This window comes from Podarcis cretensis, assembly GCF_951804945.1.
Source record: "Podarcis cretensis genome assembly, chromosome: 15".
NCBI classification, from domain to species: Eukaryota; Metazoa; Chordata; class Lepidosauria; order Squamata; family Lacertidae; genus Podarcis; species Podarcis cretensis.
The window spans coordinates 2,588,596-2,614,434 of record NC_137185.1 but is presented as its reverse complement, the minus strand read 5'-3'; the positions used below and the strand labels follow the sequence as shown (position 1 = coordinate 2,614,434).

General features: G+C 49.6%; 1 protein-coding gene across 5 annotated transcripts in view; it reads right to left on the bottom strand.

The window, feature by feature from the left end:
- The window catches only part of ABR (ABR activator of RhoGEF and GTPase), a 121,290-nt gene that overhangs the window by 17,763 nt on the left and 77,688 nt on the right, over positions 1 to 25,839 (bottom strand). For 4 of the 5 annotated variants that reach the window (XM_079955461.1, XM_079955462.1, XM_079955463.1 and 1 more), the window contains 6 exons: positions 24,910 to 25,032; positions 23,566 to 23,641; positions 21,802 to 21,906; positions 19,549 to 19,623; positions 18,432 to 18,529; positions 16,227 to 16,358 (listed from right to left, as the gene is read on the bottom strand). In XM_079955461.1, coding sequence (XP_079811587.1) covers positions 16,227 to 16,358; positions 18,432 to 18,529; positions 19,549 to 19,623; positions 21,802 to 21,906; positions 23,566 to 23,641; positions 24,910 to 25,032 — 609 coding nt within the window. Of the gene's footprint in view, positions 1 to 4,593; positions 5,014 to 16,226; positions 16,359 to 18,431; positions 18,530 to 19,548; positions 19,624 to 21,801; positions 21,907 to 23,565; positions 23,642 to 24,909; positions 25,033 to 25,839 lie in introns of those variants that run through there. The other variant, XM_079955465.1, reaches the window with a different exon arrangement.

Here is a 25,839-nt window from a genome sequence, read left to right as displayed (position 1 = left end):
TCTCCCTCCTTTATGTGACATCCTTTTATATATTTGAAAATGGCTATCATATCACCCCTTAACCTCCTCTTCTCCAGGCTAAACATGCCCAGCTCCCTTAGCCGTTCCTCATAAGGCATTGTTTCCAGGCCTTTGACCATTTTGGTTGCCCTCCTCTGGACACGTTCCAGTTTGTCAGTGTCCTTCTTGAACTGTGGTGCCCAGAACTGGACACAGTACTCCAGGTGAGGTCTGACCAGAGCAGAATACAGTGGCACTATTACTTCCCTTGATCTAGATGCTATACTCCTATTGATGCAGCCCAGAATTGCACTGGCTTTTTTAGCTGCCGCGTCACACTGTTACTTCAAGTCTTGTCACTAGACAGCATCCCCCAGGATACCTGGAGGCAGCTCAGTGGGCAAGAGGCAGCCCATTGGACACAGTCCACTCCAACAGAAGAAGAGTCCTGCAGCTGCTAGACCAGCTCAAAGTGAGCCCATCCAGCCCAGCTGCCTGTCCTCATGGTAGCCGACCAGATTGCCCCTATGGGGAAGCCCACAAGCAGGACCTGAGTGCAACAACAGCACTCTTCCCGCGTACGATTCCCAGCAACCGGCATTCAGAAGCATCCACTGCCTCCGACGGTGGAAGGAGAACAAAGGCTATCAATGGCAGCTGGTTCACTTTGCCTAATATTAGGGCCGGCACCATCTGGGCTGGAATCGGGTGTGATGTGATCTTCCATTGGGGAAAGGAGTTGGGGGAAAGAGAGCTGCTGATACGTCAAGTGTCACCTCCTGGATCCTGGGTGGTCCCATGGAAAGGAGGGAAGGATATCTCTGGCAGGAAAGCCACACACCCCCGCCACCCCCCAACAAGAGCGCACGCCAGCTCCGAGAGACGGGCGCCGCCTCCATCCCCCGTAGAGAGAGCTGAACACAAAAGACCCCAGGAAACAAGCTCTCTCGCGCGCACAGCTGCTGCTCCTGCCTGCTTAGTGTCTCATCTCAATGAGGGCCTCGTGCCAACCTTGGCGGACAACAAGCATGGCCACCTGTTGCATGTCCCCCCGCCCGCCCTTGCACACGCGGATAGACACACTCAAAAGACACACTCTAATTAAAAACAACAACAGCCACAGCAGAGTCGCTGGAGCCCAGCCCTGAATGGGTGAAGGGAAGGAGAGAGTCTCCCTGAGCATGCACAGAATGTCCCATCCCCTCAAGCTGATCTGCAGGGCAAGCCAGAGCAGAAAATTGCAGCCATGTCTAGTTGTGCAAGAGAATAACGTAGGAAGCTGCATCTCAGGGTCCCCTCCCTCATATTAAAAACAAGGCTCTAGTCTTTGAGGGTCTGATCTGAAGGGGTGAAAACAGGAATGCTGAAAGGTGCCTTCTATCGAGTCAGACCACTGGGCCCCTTAATCTCCTGCACAGACTGGCAGCAGCTCTCCAAGGTTTTAGGCATGGGAGTGCTGGGGACTGAACCCAGGACCTTCTACACTCAAAGCAGGGGTGCTGCCACGAAAACGATGGCTCATTCACAAACTTCTCAAGTATTAAGCGGATAAGGGGGAGTCACAGCAAATCAAACTGGCACAAAAAACGCCTAAGGAGATCTGTCCTCTGCTGAGGATGCCAGGGAAATATTCTGGTCCCATCACAGAAGGTGACCTCCGGCCCCCGACATCCTGGGCCTTATCAGCCTTTCCAGGCTCAGCCGAGATGCCGTTGGCGGCTGTGCCGGATAGGAGACCCTCAGAGGTCCAGACGGCCCCCGCCCCCGACAGCCCAGCAATTCTGTGGCATGCATAGATGGTCCAGATCAATTCCATGCAGACGCCCTCCAATTAAGGAGGCCGTCATCCTCAGGCATCGTCCTGGGAGCTCTGCAGCACCACCCAGGCGCTTTAGGCCTCACCAGCTGCTCTGCTCCAATTCCCATCACCAGACAGTTAGCATGGCAACAGCCGCTCAGCCCCACTGGACCAGAAAGCCTGCTGGCCAATAACCACTTTCCAGAGAGAGAGTCTGGCTCCCTCCCGGCAGACAGCAAAGCAACAAGGGGAGGGAGCGCTAAGCCATCAACCTGATCTCTGTTCCCAGAAGGGGAGAAATCACTTGCCTCTGTGTGTGTGTGTGTGTAAACTGTTTTATATTTATGTCATTTTATTGTACATTGCTTTGGTATGCCTAATGGGAAGCTATTAATAAACAAAATAAATAATAATGAAAGAGAGGTGCAGTAGTGTTCCCAAAATTCATGCTAGCCAATTTTTGAGGCATGGGTGGGGGCTCCCATCCTCTGAAGTAAAGATATGCTTGACTGTTAGCACACGCGCACACGCACACACACACATACGAAAGAGAGAGAGAGAGAGAGACTGAGACTCTTGTGGACCCAGAATTCTGACACAGATCAGTGACTCGCACAGGGAGGCAACAGGCACCCTCTGCTGAAGGTACATCATCCTGCTGTGTCATGGAGTGGCCCCCCAGGGCAGAAAACAGCAGGAGAGGACACTGCCTCTGGGTGAGTTGGAGACCAGCCAGCCAATCAGCAGGAGGCACAAAAATCAGATCAATGGTGCCTGAACGCTACATCACAACAAAACCAGCCAGGCAGAACAGTGAGAGTCAGTAATAGTCTTTATAAGGAGACCCTCCCTTGGCCCTGTGGGCTCAGTTTCTCCTTGGGGCAGCCAGTGTAAAGTAAAAGAAAAACCACAGGGAATCCATGCAGATCACACACCACGACTGCACCTTGTGCTTCCTAGAAATTAAACTTTGGCACAACAAACAGTGAGGGTCTTTTGATCCTCACAAACTGTCACGAGACCCCCTAGCTTCACACCTAAAGGGATGAAACACACACATGCCATCTCTTCTTGCACCCTGTCTTAAGGGTGCTACAGTTCAAAACTGCTGATCTACCTTAAGGACTCTTGAGTACACACACACAACCCATTCCCATGTTCAAAACAAGAGCTGAGGATCAGAGGTCTTCACCTATATAGAAGCGGACACAGAAGGTGCTGTAGGGGGTGTCAGAGCTCAAAAAACTGTGGGGGGGGGGAGAGGAAAGGGGCTGTTAATTAAATCCACAAGTTCCACCTCCTAACTAAATCATGCCCCCACTTTATAAAAACAGTTGCATGAGGGAAGGCCCCTCTCCAGACCTCCTGCAATACGAACGCCAGGGGTACAGAACAACTTTTTCACCACTGCGGTCCTTGAAGGGACCGGGTCAGCCCTTCGGAATTGCAAGCAGATGCTGTGCGGCTGAGCTGCAGCCCTTTCCTTGGAACAATAAAACAAGATTCCGGTCCTCATGGTTCGGAATTAAGGAATGCTGGGCCAATTTAAACAGGAACAGAGGAAGCTGCACCACTGGTTCATCCAGCTCAGGAGCATTCGATTAACCAGCAGCGGCTCTCCAGGATTTTGGGCAAAGAAAACCCCCAGCCCTACTCAGAGAGGCCAGCCGCTGAACCTTGAGCATCCTGAAAAGCAGGCTCCCCCCATCCCATCTCTCAAAGCTACAGTCAGGAAAAGGCATTAAGGCAGCCAGTCTTTTATGCACCTCTAGAAACCTAGAGACTGCATAAACACACATGCAAAAGACTAAGGAACTTTGGGCTAGAAGATTCCAGCAAGGAATCCTACGCCTGGTGCTGTTAGTCCTTGGGTGTCCCCTGGAAGCCCTGAGGCAGCATTTTTGACCCGCACGTCCCTCCGCTGTCACCTTTGAAAGGACGAAACAAAACCCAAAAAAATGCCAGTAGCTCCGGTGACGTTTGCACAAAGCGTGTCTCACATTCCCTGCATGTCAGCAGCCCAGGAGCGCTGACCCTTTCTCTCCTAACAGACCAGACTTTGGAGAGAACTCATGCTGCAGTCATGCCAGCTGGGAAGGGATTGGGAGCGATCTCAGTCCCAGAACCTATTCTTACAAAGTAGTGAGTGCTCTCTAAAAAACCCCCAGAGTACACCTTCTGCGCTGCTTTAAGAGCCAGTCAGCCCCAAGGTTTATGAGATTATGAAATGAAGGTCTCTTTTTAAAAAGAAGTTCACCAACTTTAAGACTGCCAGAAAACATCCAAACTATCTCTCTAGCCTGAGAAATATGGAGTCTTAACAAGTGTTAGAACCGTCCAGCTACTCTCCTTTGCATGTCGCATCACCCTCTTGGTCTGTGAACTCCGCAAGCAGCTAGATCTCAGTATGTACAACTCCGATCCTACATTATGCCATGACCGAAAGAAGGCACCAGCAGGAGCTTAGGGTAAGGGAGCTGTAGTAGCTATCTCACATGGTGGGTGGGGGATTCCCACAGCAAGGCTGTGAAGACAAAAAAAGGGGGTCTGAAATGAAAGATTTGGGTGTACCCAGAGAGGCAATTTGACTCCCCACCCGCCAGAGGAGGGAGAGAACTGCAAGTTGATGCGGAGTTCGGGAAAGGAGACAATTCTTGAAAACACCGCTCCCCAAAAATTTAACCGTGCTGCCTTTCACTGCAGCAGGAGACAGCAGCATATGAACCAATCATTTCTCCCCTCTCCCCCTCCCAAAATAAGCAGAGAGATGCAAGGAAGAGCAACCCCCAGCCCACCTTTTGACGAAGGAGCTTGCTGCGCACCCGGCCCCACAGCCTGGACCCGGTGTTGGGGGTCCGCTTGCCCTCGGAGGCTTCTTCCTCCGAGCTGTCCAGGGAACAGTGGTCCAGCTGCTCAGAGGCCAGGTTGAGCGGGCATTCGGGGGTCTGCACCAGCACCTCTGTCATCTTGCTGGCTTTCTCCCCACTTCAGCAGGTGGGGGGGTTGCTTGGGTGCGGGGAGCACCCCTGGAAATCAGCAATGGATGAGGAGATGCCAAAGATTTCTGAGAGGGTCTATTATCCTTTTGGCTAGCAGTTTGAGGCGGGGGGCATCCTGGAGGCAGCTGGTTCCCGTGCAACCTCAGAGACTTTGCAAGAAAGAGCCCCTCATCTCTCCAGCATCCTCTTCGACTTGACTTGAGGGGAACACTCCCTCTCACAGGCTGGAGCAAGGAAAGCCAGTCTCTGTTCCGCCCCCTTCCTAGCAGCTTCTCCACCCCCCCCTTTCCCCCTACTGGGTTAACCCCTCAAGCGCCAGGTTGTTTCCCTCTTTCTTCCCTAAGTCATGCACAGACTTTCTCAAGAGGATTGATTAGTCAGTGGGTTGCCAGTGGCCCGTGGGTTGGTGCCTTTTAGGGGGTGGGCAGCTCTCGATAAAAGCAGCATCAATATCTCCCTGTGCTGGATCATCAGATCGAGGCGCTAACCCATCTGTCCCTGTGAGCGGCCAGCCACATGTCCCCTCCTGAGCACAAGCCACCAAAACAAGACAGTTTCTGACCCCCTTTGCTCAGTTATTTGGTCTAGATTCTTTTATATCAGACAGAAAATCAGTGGAAAACTTGTAGATTCTGCTGCTAATTGGTAGACCTGGGAGCAAAAGAATTCACTGGGTTGAGAATTAAGCTAAGTAAGGGTTGTTGGGTTGCTAACATTCTAAGTTTGTTATGATTGTTTTATTTCCCTCCTCTATTTTATACTAAAAACAACCCTGTGAGGTAGACCAGGCTGAGAGATATCATTCAATATGCTAAGCAAGGATGCAAATCTATGGGCTGTATTCACACTTGTCCTACTCAAGGGAGACCTATTGGAATTAATGAACCTAAGGCAGGCATGTTCATTAATTTCAGTGGGTCTACTCTGAGCAGGACTAGCCTTGGATAAAATCCTGAGTCTCCACAGTTTTCAGTCCAACACTCAAATGGATATACTAAACCGGCACTTATTTCTGAAGTGGTCTTGTAGCCCAGCTATTACCTGGCGCTCCGAGATTGTGGTGTGCGTTCAAGATTGAGCACGATTCCCTCACAATGCAGGTGTGCATCTCAACACATGCTCTCTGCAAGAACATACAGAACCTGAAGCTATTTTTTAATGACATATACCAGACCATTAGTCCATCTAGGCCAGTATTGTTTACTCTGACTAACAGCTGCTTTTCAGGGTCTCAAGCACACAGAGTCCTCCCCAGACTTCCTCAACCTGGTGCCCTCTTGAACTACGAGTCTCGTTGGCCCCAGCCAGCAATCAGCTTTTTAAAGTCTTGTCAGCAAGCCCTGCAGTGAAGTACAGTGGTACCTCGGGTTAAGAACTTAATTTGTTCTGGAGGTCCGTTCTTAACCCAAAACTATTCTTAACCTGAGGTACCACTTTAACTAATGGGGCCTCCTGCTGCTGCTGCTCGATTTCTGTTCTCATCCTGAAGCAAAGTTCTTAACCCGAGGTACTATTTCTGGGTTAGCGGAGTCTGTAACCTGAAGCGTCTGTAACCTGAAGCGTCTGCAACGAGAGGTACCACTGTATAAATGCGACTCCTTCTGACAACCTGCTGGTGAAGGAAGCCCCTGCCTTCCAGTGTCAAGAACTGGCTGTGGTGAGGCATGAGCAAGCAACAGGCCCCAGCTCTCTGTCCATGTTCAGAGGCACTTGCACCATGCCACATAACCCAAGCATGGAAAACAGGTGCCGGGGGTACATCACGGCTCACGTTAGGTCTTTCATAATACTCAAAGATGGTAAGGTTTGCATTTTTGGATCACACCCAAGGATGAAACACCTGCCCCCCCCAACAAAACCTGTGGTCTTTAACACATCCTGATTCCCCTGCTTGATGTGGTCAAGAACACCAGGTTTTCACCGATGTCTCCATCTGTCTCTCCTTCCATCCCTCTCCCTTGGAGTAGAAGCAAGAGTTAAACAGCAAGCTCAGTTTGGAATGTTCCTTTGCAAATGAGAAGCCAATGTGGTGGTGATGGGGGGGGGGGGCAGACAGCAGCAGAGGCCTCCTCCTTCTCCTCCTTTAAACCTCCAGGATTCCCCCATAAGCTGGCCTCATTCTCTGCCCCCATTCCCAGCTGGAAGGCACCTGTCAGCAATCAGAGGCACCCTGAAGAGGGTCCTCCAAGGCCACAAAAACCTTAAAACTCCAAAGCTGGGTGGTGCTGGGGGGACGGACGGACATCTGTGCCCCCTGCCCAAAATGCTGCAAGACTCCTAGCACAGCCAACAGGTCAGGGATGGTGGCAATCTGGAATCACTGGCTCATCCGTTCAAAACAACCCAACCGATTATCAAGGTCATCAGTCTTGTTGGATTAATTAAACTCAATAGTTTTAATTGGATTTCGAACAAATGTGCAATTAATCGTTACTGCTTTGAATTTTATTGTATTGTTATCTTCCTTAGTGGGTTGTGCAGATCGCTATTCTGAATGCGTTTTATAGGGTAGGGGGCACTGGGGAAGAGTATATGGAACCAGCAGGGAGGGGGGCAGGGCCCCCCAAAAAAGTCTGGGAACCACTGACGTAGATATAACGAGGCAAAATAAGCAGAGTTTCTAAAACAAAAAGGAGAAGGCTGTTTCACAAATTCCCCAGCTAGAATTAAGAACAAAACGTTCTGTCCTCACAGTGGCCAACCAAATGCCTCAGCAAGAAGCCCGCATGCTGGGCCTTAACAGGTTTGACAGCTTGAAGCAGCTAGTCGGTAAGGGAGATGCACTCTGCTTGTGGCACAGAGGCACTCTGCTTTTTTTTATTTAAGAGAGAAATATGCAATCTAAGCCTAACAGCTGCACACACACCTCAAAGGAACTTGTCAATGTAGCTAGTGTGGTCAGAGTGTCAAACTAGGAGCTGGGAGACCTGGGTTCGACCATGAAGCTTATTGGGTGTGACCTGGGGCCAGCCACTGCCTCTCAGCCTCACCCATCTCACAGGGTTGTTGTGGGGATTAACTCAAGTGTCTCTCAGCAGTTAGACTTTGACTTTCCATTTTAAAAACAAGGAAGTCTCTAGCCTTCCTAGAAAGTAAGTTACGGTGCAAAATGTGCAGGGACCTTCTAAGCAGTTTCTGTGAAATGAGAATGTGATGTGCACACCTTTTTTTGTTTTCCCTGGTGCTGAGGAATGCTCCCTGTTGCTTACTCGACAGCAACAGCACCTGCGTTAGTGTGCTTGTGCAAAATCAATATTGTGCAATCTCTACAATCAGGACCAGCAGGACACAGCTGACTCCCCATGGTCAGTATAAGGTTGTTGGGGTGGCTGACTCTCTAATTTTGCATTATGCCCCACCCCCTCCTGCTGCCATTTTGTGACTGGCGCCTACAGCACTCAAAATCTGAAACATGCCCTCTGGTCCCGAAAAGGTTGGCGAGTCCCATACTATACCGTGTTCGGCAAAAGGAACAGCTGAGACCTTATCCTTGCAGTCCAGGGTTGTTACTCTCCTAGTCACTCCCTTTCCCTGAACTAATTATGGTTTGTGCTGGACCGTAGCTAACAAGGCAAAAACTATTATTACTGCAAGTGGCTCGAAATGCTGATTGACGCTGCTCCGCTTCAGAGACTTGCTGATTTGTGGCTGCTGTTTAATTCCATCTGCTGACGAACTGCCCAGAGCACTGTTTGATTGAGGGAGGCTGATACATAAATAACATGCAGTTGATCCATAAGGAGGCAGAGAGCACAGCCGCTATCAGGAAAAGGCCTTTTTTTTAGGAGATACTCCCTGGGCATCTCCAGAGATCCTCTGCATTGTGCATTCGTAATGGTTCTCAGGGTGGTGATATTATTATAAACAAGAATAATACTGAATGGCTTCAGAAAAGGATTGGACAAATGAAGAACCTAAGATGTAGTTCCTGCTGGGTCAGGCCAGTGGCCCATCTAGTCCAGCATCCTTTTCTCACAAGCGCTACCCAGAGTCCTGTGTGTGAAACCTGCACGCAGGACTGGACCACAAGAGCCCTCGCCCCTCCTGAGGTTTCCCCCAACTGGTATTCAGAACCAGAGCTAGTAGCATAGATACGCCTCTCCTCCTCCCTGAATTTGTCTAATCCACTTTTAAAGCCATCCAAGTTGGTGGCCATCCCTGCCTCATGTGGGAGGGAGTTCCGTAGTTTAACTGTGGGCTGCGTGAATAAGTCCTTCCTTTCATCTCTCCTGAATCTTCCAGCATTCATGGAAGTCCACAAATTCCAAGGTTGTGAGAGAGGAGGAAAAGCTTTTCTCTATACACTTTCTCCATGCCGTGCCTCAATTTATAAACTTCTGTCTTCTACTCATGGAAGACAACACTGGCCACGATGCCTCTCTTGGGAGGCATTAATGCCTCTGAATACCAGGCGGTGGGAATCGCAAGTAGGGAGAGCACTGTTGATGTGCTCAGGTGAAAACAGGGTGCTGGAGGAGATGGGCAATGGCCTGATTCAGCAGGCTCTATGTAGGCTCAGCGCCACCATCGCAGCTGCCGCCACTGCAGCCACAACTAGGAAACCAGGGGTTGGTCCAGCTGCCTCTAGCCATATCCTTCCAATACACAGAAGGTCAATCTTAGGCCATGTGCCACCACTGCAAGCCCCATGAACCTCACAAGACCACCTTCCTAGGGCTCTGTGCACCACGGCGAGACAGAGCGAGTTGCCTGCCACTGACCCCGGGGGTCTTCTCCCCCCAAGCCAGGCCTCCCACCTAATTGAAGCCAGAAACAGGTCTCCTGGCTTGACAAAAGGGCCCTTGTCTGCACAGCTCTCCTGGCTGGACAGGGGGGCTCAGAGGCACTGGGGGGGGGGAGGCTTGGAACTTGGAGGGGTGGGGAGAAAGAGGCTGCAAAACAACACAGATCTGCGATGGACTGAGGACACGGGGGTCTGTGCAGGATTCTGCCCATAGGTTTAGTCTAAAGTGTTTTGTCTCTCCCAGGTCGAGGGAAAAGACTTTGGGGTCTGGTTGAAAAGAGGAGCCACCTTCAGCACCCAGGGAAAGGTGGATTTATCTGGCACCCTAGAAAGTCGCTGCCTGTCTGTGCGGATATTCCCAGCCCTACCTAGAGATGCTGAGGATTGAAGCAGGGACCTTCTACATGCGAAGGAGGGGCTCTACCACAGAGCCAAAGCTCACCCTCTAACAACAAAACAAGATTCCAGTCCTCATTGTTCTGAGTTAAGCCCCACTTGGGGCAAAAAGGTTCCTCTGTTGCAGGGGGTTAGACTGGATGACCCTCATGGTCCCTTCCAACTCTACAGCTCTATGATTCTAAGGGCTCGTTTCAGCAGGAAGCCAGGAAGCTGCCTTATGCTGGCCCCATTCACTGGTCCACCTAGCTGGGTTTTTCTACAGCAGCTCTCCAGGCAAGAAATCTCTCCCAGCCCTAGCCAGAGATGCTGATGGGGCTGACCTTCTGCATGGGCTCCACCCAGTGGCGTAGCGTGGGTTGTCAGCACCCGGGGCAAGGCAAGTAATTTGCGGCCCCTAACCCGTGGATTTGCGACCCCTAACCCGTGGATTTGCGCCCCCTAACCCTAACCCCCAGATGTTGCGCCCGGTGCGGCCGGCCCCCCCTGCACCCCCCACGCTACGCCACTGGCTCCACCACAGGCCTCTTGGCCCTCCTTGCCTTGCCCACATCTCCTACCCCCGTCCCTGCAGCACAGCACACACACCTCTGGGCACTGCCTATCGCAGGCAGCCTGGCCGAGCTGTGGCCACTGGGGAGGTCCTTGGTTCCCAGGATTCCCCTGCCCGCCCCCAAGGTTCACACGGCTGGAATCTCCACACACCCAGCGGCCGTGACTCATGCTCCTTGAGGCAAGCCTCCTTTGCGATGACACGGCCACGCTGTTTCCATCCACTGCCTCCCCTCCAGACGCAGAAGCCGCTCCAGGCTAGGAGGCCTCCAGCATTTGCCTAAGAACATCCAAAGAGAGCTGGCCGCAGCTGGATCAGGCCAAAAGGGGCCCATCTAGTCCTGTCCTCACAGGAGCCAACTAGAGAAGCAGGACCTGAACACAACAGAAGCAACTTTCTCCTCCCTGCATGCAATTCCCAGCAAAGGCAAAGATTAGGCAATTTCGTGGAGGACACGACCATCAGTGGCTACTAGGCCCAAGTGGCTACGTTCTGCGTCCACCGTCAGAGGCTCTGAATAATACCACTTGCTGTGAACCACAAGCGGGGAGAGTGCCATTGCTTATTCATTATTATGTTGTTATTATCCTCCGAGAACCTCAAAGTAGCAGCATAGTTCTGTTCCCTGCCCACCTCTCCATGTTATCTTCACTACAACCCTGCGGGGGGGGGGGTGTGTGACTAAGTTTAGTCTGTTTGCACATGCGACATTGAGGATAATGGTTGAAAACCAGCCCTGAAACTTCATACACAAACAGCCTCCTCTCTCTACGCCCCCCCCAGCCTCTGCTGTGTCAAGAACAGAACCGCCTTCCTTTCAACCCCCCCCCCCCAAAACTAACAGGGACACACAGACATGCTCCTTTTCATTCAGCCCAACTGGATCTCTGTTCAGGGCACAAATAGCTTAGAAGAACCTAACAGAAGCCAATGGGAAGGGGGGCTTGAGAAAGAAACACTCCCCACAGCCCACAGCCACTAATACAAGACGCTTTCCCTTCAATATGACACCAATAGATCTTTTATTACTCTGTGTCTGGTGAGCATCCTATTCAGGCAGGTGCTAATATTTCTCCCTCCACTCTCATTATCCGCCTCTCCCAATTGGAGAGGAACTCAACAGTTGTCTTAGCAACTGTTGCTAGAGCAACCGTGGGATAAAGATGATATGGGGCAGTGTGTGTGTGTGTGTGTGTGTGTGTGTGTGTGTGTGTTTATTGGGGGAGGAAAGGGGCTGGGAAAGCAGGCAGAAGGCAGTCCTGGGAGCAGGGCAGGCTTGCTCCAATTGTTTAGATGTATCTGCTTCAACTGATTCATAGGGAGGGAGAATTTCCGCTGTTGCCCCTTCTCCAGTCAGGGCAGCGCAGCAGAGGGAAAAGATGCCACTTTCTTCCCAATGGTTTCTGGCCCAGACCCAAGGGGCTGCTCAGTTAAGAAGTGCCTGAGGGATCAAGCCAGTGGCCCATCTAGTCCAGAATCCTGTTCTCACAGGGGCCAGGCAGATGACCCAAATGGAAGACCACAAGCTGGTAGCTTTTGATATTCCCCTCCTCCTCTATGAATTTGTCTAATCCTCTTTTATTGCCACCTGAGTTTAGTGACCATCACTGCCTCCTGTGAGAGAGAGTTTAACTATGTGCTTGCATGATTAACGCCTTTATTTTATCTGTCCTGAGTAGCCTCATGCAGCCCTGCTTGGGAGGGTATGGGACTTGCAGGTCTCAAACAGCAGGCTCCCTCCACATGCTGCTTGGGCACCTCACTGAAAAAAATCAGTTGGAAGATTTGAGACATATGCAAATAAGGACTTATGCAGCCAGAAGTTAAACTGTGGAACTCACTGCTGAAAAAGGCAGGGATGGCTTTGAAAGAGGATTGGATAATTCAAGGAGAAGGGATGCTGGACTAGGTGGGCCCCCTTTGGTCCGATCCAGCAGACAGGTACTTATTAAATTCTTATGAGTTTTAGTCTGATTTTAGTCTATTGCTATTTTAACTTGTTGAAAGTCTGAAATTATTGTTGTGAATTTTCTAATGGATAATTTTATTGTTTTATCTTTTTTATAAACCACTTGAGGGTTTTGTTTCTTTTTACCATCAACTGGTTATAAATTTTATGAAACAAACAAACAAACAAATAAAATTGTGTTTGCAAGATATGGCACCAGGGTCCCAGCATTCAAAGGTAGATGAAGAAAACTCACACTGAAGCTTTGCACAGGTCTTTGGAACCAGGTTTCCTCCACACCCCTCCCCAAAACTATCCTGTGGCAATTTAAGTTTCTACTGCACCTCAGAAAAAAAACTCAGAAAAATAAACCAAAACCCAAAAGCAGACAACACATTGCTATGAGAACACTCAGACACCCAGCAAAACAGTCGGTCTGCTCACAGACTCTGATGGTGCCTCAGCCTGTGCCAGTTTTTAAAAATAGTGGCAACTCTACATGATTCTGGAATCATCACCGAAGAACAAATCATCTCCCTTTTTGAAGGATGGGCCATTTGAAACACATCCTTGAAAAGCCAGCAGGGTATTTCTCTCCTTGGGTTAGAGATAAAAGGTAAAGGGACCCCTGACCATTAGGTCCAGTCGCAGATGACTCGGGGGTTGCGGCGCTCATCTCGCTTTATTGGCCAAGGGAGCCGGCGTACAGCTTCCGGGTCATGTGGCCAGCATGACTAAGCCGCTTCTGGCGAACCTGAGCAGCGCATGGAAACACCATTTACCTTCCCGCCAGAGAAGTACCTATTTATCTACTTGCGCTGGCGTGCTTTCGAACTGCTAGGTGGGCAGGAGCAGGGACCGAGCAACAGGAGCTCACCCCGTCGCGGGGATACGAACCGCCGACCTTCTGATCAGCAAGTCCTAGGCTCTGTGGTTTAACCCACAGCGCCACCCGCGTCCCTCCCTGGGTCAGAGGACAGCCAAGTAAACAGAGAACTAGGTCAATTGTACAACAGCAGAGATGTGAGTCACTTGGAAACTTAGTCTCCCTAAAAACTGCAGGTGGTGTCCGCCAAAATATGGAAAGAGTGAGTTACCTTTGCAGATGAAACTCACTGAAACTGAACAGAGAGTCCACAAAGTAAGTTGTACCAGGGAAGCCCTTTGCCAGCTTGGGGCCTCCAGATCTTTTGGAGTCCAGCTGCCATCAGCCGCAGTTGGCACGGCCGTGTTTTCGACTACAATTCCCACCAGCTCCATCCATGTTTTGGAATCCATCTCCCATCAGCCCCAGCTAGTCCTGCACATCTATAAGGCATCTGTTCAGCAAAGGCTGTACTAGGGAAAGACCATCACACAGGCCTAGGAGAAGGGAACTCTCCCTGCATAAATGTGCCACAGGTTTTTTTATCTGATGCAAAGCCACCCTGAAGGGCATTAAGACTCCAAAGAACCACATTTCTGGAACTAGACGTATTCCACTTTGATGCCAAGATTTGACCCTCTGCAAGCCAAGTACAATTTGCGCCCCTTGTCGGAGACCAGATACGCTCCAGAACGTGCTTGCGAACATACAGATGGGCTGGAGACAAGAAACAGGAAGCCAGACAAAGCCGCAGCATGCCAGAGAGGAAAGAGGAAAAAGCAAGCCCACCCACAGAGAGCCTGGCAGAGTGGCACAAAGGAAGTGGTGCCGCCTGCAGCTTGGCACCTGGCGAGATGGGTTGAACTGCATCGCTTTGGCATCCTAGCAAGTGGAGGAGCAAAGGGCCTTTTGATCAATGCCCCCAAACAAGGCATGTGATCCCTGGAGCAAGAATTGCCAATAATAGCCTGAAGGGCACTCACTTTTAAAAAGGAAGGCAAGGTAGGAGTAGTAGTAGTAAAGGTAAAGGGACCCCTGACCGTTAGGTCCAGTCATAAACGACTCTGGGGTTGTGGCGCTCATCTCGCTTTACTGTCAGGGGAGTCGGCGTACAGCTTCCGGGTCATGTGGCCAGCATAATTAAGCCACTTCTGACGAACCAGAGCAGCGCACGGAAACGCCGTTTACCTTCCCGCCGGAGTGGTACCTATTTACCATATTTTTCGCTCCATAGGACGCACTTTTTCCCCTCCAAAAATGAAGGGGAAATGTGTGCGCGTCCTATGGTGCGAATGCAGGCTTTCGCTGAAGCCTGGAGAGCGAGAGGCATCGGTGTGCACCGACCCCTCTCGCTCTCCAGGCTTCAGGAAGCTATCCGCAAGCCTTGCAAGCCCGGCGGGAGTTCCCGCAAGCTCACGAGGCTTGCGGGCAGCAGCCTGCAGCCCCAGCGAGTGTCCACAAGCCTTGCGCGCCCGGCGGCAGGTCCCGCCGAGCGCACGAGGCTTGGGGCGGCAGCCTGTTGCCCGAAGCACGGGGAGCCCTCCGGAGGGTTCCCCGTGCTTCGGGCGAGTGTCTGCAAGCCTTGCGCGCCCGGCAGGAGCTCCCGCCGGGTGCGCGAGGCTTGGGGCGGCAGCCTGCCGCCCGAAGCACGCGGAGCCCTCCGGAGGGCTCCCCGTACTTGGGCGAGTGTCTGCAAGCCTTGTGCGCCCGGCGGGAGGTCCCGCCGGGCGCGCGAGGCTTGGGGCGGCAGAAGGGTCTCCTTCTGTTCCTTCTCCAGGTTCGCTGAAGGGCGATGCCCCTTCTCCCTCTCTGCGCAGCACCTCTCCTGTGAAGGAGGGGCGCTGGGCAGAGAGAGAGAAGGCGCAGTGCTCCTTCAGCGACGCGTCTGTCCTGGCTTCTGCTTTAGCCCTGCGCAGCCTCTTTGGGCAGGGGGAGCCTTCATCCCGCTGCCCTGAAGAGGCTTGGCGCGGTTACCCCAGAAGCCAGAACAGCCACACGGTATCCCAGAAGCCAGATCCCTCTTGCTGTTCTGGCTTCTGGGGTTCAGAATAATTTTTTCTTGTTTTCCGCCTCCCAAAACTAGGTGCGCCCTATCGTCTGGTGCGCCCTATGGTGCGAAAAATACGGTATCTACTTGCACTTTGATGTACTTTCGAACTGCTAGGTTGGCAGGAGCAGGGACCGAGCAACGGAAGCTCACCACGTCATGAGAATTTGAACCGCCGACCTTTTGATTGGCAAGCCCTAGGCTCAGTGATTTAACCCACAGCGCCACCCACTGTGTAGTAGTGTAGTAGTAATAATATATTATTTATACCCCTCCCATCTGGCTGGGTTTCCCCAGCCACTCTGGACGGCTCCCAACAGAATATTAAAAACATGATAAAAGATCAAACATTAAAAATGTCCCTAAACAGGGCTACTTTCAGATGTCTTCTAAAAGTCAGATAGCTGTTTATTTCCTTGACATCTGATGGGAGGGCGTTCCACAGGGCGGGTGCCACTACCAAGAAGGCCCTCTGCCTCATTGAAAAGCAACAACCAAGAAGACCTTGTGGCTTGGAAACGAACACTGCCTCACACTAAGGAACACCCCACATGTTTTCTCACATACCTTCTCCGCGATAACTATCACCGCCTTGGCAATATGAACCAGAGACTGTCTCATTAGGAGGCAGAAGTCTCACCCATTTTGCAACCCCCCCCCCTTTTGTGATTCTTCCATCACTTCGTACTACACGCTAGGGGTGGTGTCGCTGAGCTTCAGGGGCAGGACAACATGAATGCATCTCTTCTTGAGGTGCTAGCTTTCTGCATACGGGTAGTTGCAACGTGGAGGGTGGTACGGTGGTATTAGATGCCATCTCCCCAAAATTTCACAATGCCCGTTCCCCTTCCCACTCTCATGCCCACGTGGCCCTACCTGGACCTGCCCCTTGCCCATGATCTTGTCCACAATCTCGTTGTTGTCCTTGTTCATCTTGCTCTTGTCGTAGCACTTCTCGTAGCAGAGGATCCGCAGCGACTGCGAGCCCTCCAGCTCGATCTCAAACTCCTGCAGAAGTGGGGCAGAGCAAAGAGGAGAGTGAGTGGGGACACTGGGAAGGGTGGGGAGATGGGCATGTTTGCTGTGTCGCTCAGGGAAGGTCCATAGCAAGAGCCTCTGCTTTACACGCAGAAGGTCTCAGGTTTCAGTTTCTGACAGCATCTCCAGGTAGGACTGAGAACGTCCCTTCCCTGAAACATTGGAGAGCTGTTGCCAGTCATAATAACAATAACAATAACAATAATAGTAATAATTTATTTCTTATGCCCTGCCCATCTGCCTGGGTTGCTCCAGCCACTCTGGGTGGCTTCCAAGAAAATACAAACATTAAAAGCTTCCTAAAACAGGGCTGCCTTTAGATGTCTACGAAAACTCATATGATTGTTTCTCTCTTTGACATCTGGTGGGAGGGTGTTCCACAGGGCGGGCACCACCACCGAGAAGGCCCTCTGCCTGGTTCCCTGTAACTTCACTTCTCACAGTGAGGAAACTGCCAGAAGGCCCTTCGAGTTGGACCTCAGTGACCGAGCAGAACGATGGGGGTGGAGACGCTCCTTCGGGTATACAGTCAGGGTGGACAGTATTGGCAGTCAATGGTCTTTGCATACAGAAGGGTTCAATCAATATCCAGGTTCAATCCCTAGCGCCTTCAGGCAGGGCTGGGAATGTCCCTCCTGATCTGAAATCCAAGAGAGCTGCTGCCAATCAGTGTGGACAACACTGAGCCAGATGATCTGACTGAGCGGAACGTAGGCTTGCCATGCGTCTGAAAAATTCCAGACATGTATAGAAATTGGACGCTAAAATGGCGTCCAGGGTTTTTTTTTTTTTTTTTTTGAATTTTAAGAAATGGCAGGAATTTCTGGGACTTATGGCAACCTGGGTCCCCCCCGCCCGTTTTTTCCCCATTTTTTCAGGGTGTTTTAAAAAAAATTATGGGGGAGGCTGTGCCCCGCCAGCAGTGGAAGTGACTACAGGTCACTTTCCTTGGCTGGTGGAAGAGAGGGAGGAGGTGGGGGAGAGAGGCCACGCCGCCAATGTGAGCCTGGCCATTTTCAGGTTGGAGGGGGGTTCACCAGGTTTTATAACAATATTATTATTATTATTATTATTATTATTATTATTATTATTATTCCTGTCAGAGCTGGGCACAGTGACCATCTAGCCGGTGCCTTTGAGGGTCTCCCTCCCGCAACGGAGTGAGCGCAGCTGGGTGGAGGGCAGGGGGCTGGAGCTGCATGCGCAGAATAGGGCTCTTGAGGCTCAAGGGGCTAGTGGTGGGAGGCACATTCTTACTCCTCTACCTCCTTAAGCATCAAGGAGCATTAAATTTAAAAAATAAAATAAAAACCAAGGCAGTTAAAAGTAATTCCTCTTTTCATCTGTGTGTAGTTTCTGTTGGCTATTTGCAGTATGGTAGCGCTGCAGAGAGCTTGCTGGGGAGACCATGCATTAAAAAGGGACTCAAAAATAACTTAAACAAGGTTTTAATTACAAAAACAAAAACTCCTTATGCACTAAATACATCAACAACAAACCAGACCCAACCACCAACCCATCCCCCAGGGTAATGGGAGAGCTAGGTGCTGCTCCTTATATACTACACCCAAATGCTGACACACCTTAATCAGTACAACTCAGCAGCACCTGCTATGTTTCACAGCTGTAAAGCTGGGTCTCGTTATTTTGCTCTGGCCCTTTCTCTGGCCCCTTAAAGACATACACATCGGATGGAACAATGATGAACCTTTACATTTAAAGAAACCATTCAACAGTTTCAACAACTTTGGTTAAAAAGGTAGCTTCCAATGTTACGATTTAAATCAGCCCTTAATCTGGAAGCATGAGGACTAGAATCTTGCTTTATTTTTAGGGGAAGAGCTGTTGCTCAGTGGCAGAGCTTTGGCTTTGCACGAAGAAAGTCCCAGGTCCAGTGCACAACAGCGTCTTCAGGTAGGGCTGGTATAAGACTCCTGGAGAGCTGCTGCCGGTCAGTTTGGACAACACTGAACTTGATGGGCCAGTGGATAGAGCAGCTTCTTGTGTTCTTAATTCAGAACTGTGAAGACTAGACTTGCTCACCTCATTCCACTGGGGCTCGGTCGTGTCCCGGAACACCCGTGTCTTGGCTTTGCTGACAAAATAGCCAAAAGAGTCGACTTCCAGCGTGCAGTAGAGGTCTGGGAATAGGGAGAAGAGACATGTGAGGCAATCTTCCTGCCACCCTGCACCTCAAGGGGGGAAGACTGGATACTTCGAACTGGGAAGGGCACCATTGAAAACCAATCAGCTAGATTAACTGATGGATCAAAAGCTTTTGATTGCTCGATCAGCCAGCAGGTTAATTAAAACAAATAAATAAATGCAGTAATAATAATTCTACAGCGTTGTAATCTAACACAGTTCTACGGAGGGCGGACTTGTTGTTAGACCTAGATGAATCAAATAATTGTAGAGATGGAAAGAACCAACAAGGGTCATCTAGTCCAACCCTCTGAAAGGCAGGAATCTTTTGCCCCACATGTGGATCAGACCCACCACCCTGAGATTTACTGTCTCATGCTCTACAGACGAAGATGCTGTTGTGACAAACCCAGCCGTGCTTTTGTCTAAAAGCAAGAGACGTCTTGCACAGCCTTTTCGTTCCAGAATTATCACGTTTTCTCATATGCAACTGTAGTAAGTTAATGGACTGATGGAGCAAGACGTGCACGATTAAAAACAGACAAATATTTCTTGAAGTGGGCAATTGGCCGGCTCTGAAGCACCACTTTTCCAGCTTCTTCAGATGCAGAATATCTATTTCGCAAACAAACACCACCCCCAGGTTTGCACTAGAAGCCAAGAGCAGCCTGAGAGATGGTGTTTGCTGATTTGTTAGACTGCACTTTGCCGCTTCATCTGAGGGTGAAACGGAGCCTGGGAATATCTCAAACAGAAAGCCAAAAAATAAAAATCAGGTCAATAAGGGAGGGGGCTGAAGAGCAAAACAAGATGGGGAGGGAAGCCCACGGCTCCTTGACAGGTGGTGGCTCAGTGGACCCTGCAGAAAAGGCCAGGCAGCAAGAAGAAGAAGTTGCAATCTCTGGCCCCTTCCTATGCCAGGCCACTGCTGGCTCAAATCACAGAACGGGGCAGGGGAGAAACCAAAAATGCAGACTCCCCCCCCCCACCAAAAACCCCCAGAGGCAGCACTCACTAGCGGATTGTTTGAAGCCCGTGGCAGAGTGGACGATAACATGTAAGAAGCCGTACATCCCAGGAGATTCGTCATCTGCGGAGAAACAAAGAACCACCCAAAGAGAAAGCTATTAGATTTGTTTGTTTGTTTTTCCGGTTGCAATCATTATTATTTGAACAAGCTTTGAGTGGAACTGCTTGGGCTGCTAAGTTGAAGCAATTAATTAAAGGGCCCAGGAAATGACTAACTAATGGAAGAAGATTCAGAAGGGTTGTCTTAGTTCACACCAAGTAAGATCCACGCTGCTAAAAGCAGCTTTGGTAGGGCTGCAACGTTTAATCTGGGCACCTGTTGTGATTCTTTTAACCTTCATCTTATCTGTGAGGACCAAAGCCTCCAGCCTTAGCACACTTTTCACACATACTGCTGCAGAGCAGGCCATGCAGGGCATTGTCACAAATTGTCACCTGTACAACTTCCCCAAATTTCAGCCCTTTACCATTTATTGCTTTCCCCTTTTGGAAACACAAAACCACCCGAGGCATAAGATGACCTCCAAATGCATTGAATTTTGCCATTGAGGTATGTATACTAACTCAGCCAATGTTAGTGGGCTGGGGGAGTAAAACACTCCCTCATTTTCCCCTAAAGAAACGGTCAGAAAAAGGTCACAAAAGCGTGTGGGGTGTCAATAGGTTGGCACAAACTTGATTTCTCTTAACCAAAGATGATTTTCTTGGGTTTCTTAATGGGGTCAGAAAAAACACTCCACAAAACTCCTAATGTTAATTCTCAGCAGTAACAAAAGAATTTCTAGACAGTTTACCATATTTTCATAACCTTTTTCCTTTAAAAGGTAAATTTTTGTTGCTTGTAAATGCCACTGAAAATAACCCACCACACAGTGGCAATCTCATTGGGATAGAAAGCGCCCCCCAAAATGGTTAATGTGATTTTTTTTCACACTTTGGATGAAGGTTAATTGAACATTACATGTTTTGTTTATTCTATAAAAATGAATAAAACAAACTTTTTTTAAAAATGCCACTATGCCTCTGCTAAATAATAAGAATAAAAAACAAAGACAGAAGAACTCAGAGAACACAGGAAGGCAACAGTTTAGCCATGATGTCAGGAATCTCAGAAACACACTGCCGGGATAAGAGACACAGCCTTATATACATGGCGGCATCTAGCGGTGGGACAGAGATGTAAACCCGGCCCGTAACCTGAGGCCTGTAGGACATGACTGGGCACCATGTCGGCAACCTTTGTTGCTTGGGCAGGCCCTGGACTGGTACCCAAACTGGCATGAGCTGTGTGGTTCTTCTACTTCTGGTGGTGGCAGAATCTTGCCAAGGGGGAAACAAAGGGGAGGAGAGGGCAATTGGGGCATTTCTGCACTTGGCTGTAGGCAAAAGTGTACAGCACTGCTTTATGGCAGCTGGTGCCCACTGGGACTGGTAGGGTGGAAGGCAGGGAGCCTGACAGTAGGTGGCACCAGAGCAACGGAAGGTGCAGCCAACTAATTCTACGGCAGACAGAGACTGGTGAGGCAGTGCTCCGCTTGCCCTAATGGACCAGCCACCACTGCTTGCCCCCCCCCCCAGCCATCCTTGTCACTCCATTCACAGGATTATTATTATTATTATTATTATTATTATTATTATTATTATTATATTTTATTTGTACCCCGCCCTTCCCGGCTGGAGCTGGGCTCAGGGCAGCTAACATCATAAAACTAACACAGTATACAAAGAACATAAGAACATAAAAACAGGCAATCAATTAATTACAATACATCTTAAAATTAGCCAGGGCAAATTAAAATCTGGACAGATGGCAGTTCACAGTAAAATTGAGAGTGGTTAATATTCTCCAGGGCCAACTGTTACCACTGGTCTTATAAAAGACAGTGTTCCACCAGGCCGGGGCCACAGCCGAAAAGGCCCTGGCTCTGGTCAAGACCAATCTAATCTAATATAGGATCAGGCAACCTGCGAAATAAATTAGAGGGGTCCCACAGGAACGTCGGAACACTGGTGCACCTCTGCATGAGACACCAAACCTCAGTGATTTACCCTTTCCACGAGCTTCAACTTGTTGGGTGGGGGAGTGGTAGGGGTAGAGGGGGCGCCACAGCCCTTGGGCTTCTCAGAAATGCTGGCCCATTTCATCTCACAATGAAGCAGAAGGCATCCAAGTGCTAGTGGGGGCAGTCGGGGGTGGAGAGAGATTTCCTAGGAGAATGAGAGCAAAGGCATCACTCACCATCCTTATTGCTGGTGACGGGAATGTTGTGGACAGTGCGTAGCTTGAAGCATGACCCTGTCAGGACCTGCAGCTCCACAGAGCTTAGCACAAAGGTCTGGAGATCTATCGTGCAGGAATAAAAGAGGTCGGTTTAGCACAGAGAAGAACTTGGGGGTTACAGTCCAGTATGAGACCAAACACATTGCATTACAAAGGATCTCTGGTTGCTTCTGCAGGAGATGGTCACCAGGGGGCAGCAGAGAGTTAACATTGGGGAGACCCACCAAGGCCCCTCTGGGCATCCTTTTTATTGCCCATTAGTGATGATTGGTCCTCGTGATGTCATCCGGTCAGCTCCCTGCAAACCTGCCTGCAAGGTGTAGTGGTTAGCGTGACGGACTAGGACCTGGGAGTGACCAGGGTTCAAATCCCCACTTGGCCATGATGCTCACTGCCTTTGTCAACCTAATCTACCTCACAGGGTTGTTGTGAGAATAAATAGAGGCGGGGAACCATGTCTGTCACCTTGAGCTCCTCGGAGAAAAAGGCAGAATATAAATGCAATAAATAAATATTTTGGGGCAAACGTTCTGCTTCAGTTTGAATGGCTGTGTGTGCTGCAGCTTCCTGCTGATATCTTGTTCACATTTCATACCACGAGCAGCTTATTTCAGGTCTTACTTTTGTGGCACTATGAAGTGCAAGAGGGCTTCTCTGGAAGGCAATAACGTGGTCACATTGGGGAAGCATTGCAGAATAAATGAATAAAGTAGAATGACATATGGACAGCCTAGCATAAATCCAGGGCTAATGCACTATTACCCCATCAAATATTTATAAAAATATTTATATACCGCTATTTCATTGAAAAATATCAAAGCAGTTTACAATAATAGATAAAAGCATACAATAAAAACCGTTCCAAGAATTAAAATCAGACATCAATTAACTATTGTGGAAAGATGCATTCTTAGTTTTCAGCATATGTTTAAAAGCTGAAACCAGCTTTCTGCTGTAGAATACATGAAATGACCCCTTTGGACTTTATTTTACATGGATGTTTTAGTATTGTGGTGATGGCTTAAAAGGTAAAGGTAAAGGTACAGGTACCCCTGCCCGTACGGGCCAGTCTTGACAGACTCTGGGGTTGTGCGCCCATCTCACTTAAGAGGCCAGGGGCCAGCGCTGTCCGGAGACACTTCCGGGTCACGTGGCCAGCGTGACATCGCTGCTCTGGCGAGCCAGAGCCGCACACGGAAACGCCGTTTACCTTCCCGCTGGTAAGCGGTCCCTATTTATCTACTTGCACCCGGAGGTGCTTTCGAACTGCTAGGTTGGCAGGCGCTGGGACCGAGCAGCGGGAGCGCACCCCGCCGCAGGGATTCGAACCGCCGACCTTTCGATCGGCAAGCCCTAGGCGCTGAGGCTTTTACCCACAGCGCCACCTGCGTCCCTGGTGATGGCTTAGGACTATGCAAATAAATTTACCTTATTTTCCCTCCCTCAAACCTCCACCAGTCTAGAGGGACTCTTGCTGTAGAAACAGGTCCCTGGAAGCCCCATTCAGATGACCCTGCAGTCACCAGATTAGCCAGAGGCCAAAGAAAACGGTAGGGTTTTTTGGGAAGCCAGCCATGGAAGGAAGGGTCTGGGGCCTCAGGCCCCGAAGCCACCCACTCCCTTCTTGAACTGGGCATTCAGGCAATGCTAGTGGTCAGCCTGGGCACTGCCAGGTTGTCCCAAATTGAGGGGGGAGATGTTACCACAACAAGAATCTCTTGCCTTTCTTCTGCAGCTTTTGGATGGCCTCCCTCCACTCTGCTCGCTCGTAGTCAGAGGAAAGCAGGAACAGGTAGCTCTGGAAGAAAAGCAGGATGGTGCTCAGCTTGGGTGGCAAACATACGAGCTCCCTGCCTCCCAAAGAGCAGAGAGAGAGAGAGAGAGAGAGAGAGAGAGAGAGAGAGAGAGAACATGGCCCACACAAAGAGGAGGCAGGGGCTGGGGATAGCAGATCATGGGGAAGACTCTTCTCTGTTGGAGAGCAGTTGCCAGTAAAGGGAAGAAAGTGTTGGACTATGTGGACAGATAGCCTGACGATACGATACAATACGATACGATACGATACGATACGATAATCTTTATTGTCATTGTCCCATACAGAACAACGAAATTGAAAAAATCTACATCAAACATTCAAAACCAACAAGCCTGCTATCCCAGCCTGTTTAGCCCCCTAAAAACTCTGATACCCCATAATTGAATACAATATACTCCCATAGAGACTACGTTACACTGCGTTTAAAACCAAAATCGCATTTGGATATTAACTGTTTCTCAGGCGGCTAGTCCTAGTCTTTATAACCCTGGACCTTCTTCCAGAAGGCAGAAGCTGAAAGAGATCATTTCCAGGGTGCGCACTATCCTGCGCTATCTCTGCCGCTTTCTTATGGCACCTGGAAGCATAGATTTAATCCAAGGTGGGAAGAGTGCAACCAATTATTCTCTCTGCAGTCTTGAAACCCTGGACAGCATCGTTTTTTCCCTGACCGTGCAGCTCCCAAACCACACACACAGACCGTAAGTTAATACACTCTCAACAGTACAATGGTAAAATGCCATCAACAGGTCCTTTGAGAGATTGGTTGTTGTTTTTTTGAGGATTCTCAGAAAATATAACCTCTGTCCTAACTTAAGGCATTTTCCTATGTCCTTTAGGGAGGCTCAGTGACAGAGCACCTGCTTTGCTTGCAGAAGGTCCCAGGTCCAATCCCCAGTGGCATTTCCAGGCAGAGCTGGAACCCCAGAGAGCTGCTGCCAGTCAGTGCAGACAATACTGAGCGAGATGGACCAATGTGGCCTCACTCAGTATAAAGCAGCTTCCCACATACTTATTTAAATCAGAACCATGAGGACTGGGGTCTTGCTCTGCTGATTTAGGAAAAGGGCTGTCGCTCAGAGGTGGAGTGCCTGCTTTGCATGCAGAAGGTCCAATTAAAAGATTGGCAACTGTAAAGACCCTTCTCTGCCCAGGACCCCAGAAAGCAGCTGCCAATCAGAGGAGACGTCTGCCTCTCTCTTCCTGCCCACAGCCCCACCCCTACCCAGGCACGACTCGTCTGTCCGTACTTTCCCATTGCGGTTGTGGATCCGGAAGGGGATGGATGGGGAGTTGAGCAGGAGCCAGAACTCGTTGTCAAACATCTTCTTCTTTAGCCGTTCCATCGCTCGGCTCTGACCCTTGTTCGCCTTCTGGGAAAGAGGAGAAGGAACAATGTTTGACACACAATTCTCTTCCATTTGGGACCCAGGGGCATCGGTGGGTCACATAAAAGATTCAGGGATGAGACAAATCTGCATAAAATATGCACATGCTAAAACATTACGCTAACACCTATGTTTATTCCCAAGCTTTCCCCCTGACTCATAAAATTGGACCTCGTTTCATGTGTTAGAACCTTCTGGGTTTCTTTTATTCACATTTATAAACGACTTTTAATAATGTGTCTTAATATTGTGTCTTAATTGTGGTAACCTGCCCTTGGACCTTTGGGTGAATGGTGGATAATCATTCCTAATAATAGTAGTTTTAGATTGTGTTTATGTTCTTGCTTTAATGATACTGTACATTGTTTGGGGTTTTGTTAGACTACACACCACCTAGAGATTTTTAAAATATTAAGTAGATTATAATTGCTATTAAATAAATAACTGAATAGATGCAATTTTAGGCTTTAACTCTCAGAACAGAACAAAATCAACTAATTTTCCACCCGAATCACCTTAGAGCAAATTCTTCAAATCATTTACCCCCCTCAAATTAATTTCCCCAAGAGATCCTGCTCCAGATCCATTCAACTGTCCCTGTTCCTCAGTCCCTAAATCATCTCTAGACAGAGAAAACCAAACTTCTTCTCCCCAATTAATATCCCACCCAGTCACTCAGATCTCCCCACAACTCAGTCTCTCACACAAACACTCTTTGGGGCACTTAGAAAAAGATCCGGGGTCCTGTACCCTGTGGCCTCCCTCCTTAGCTATACTGCTGTCTCGGATATA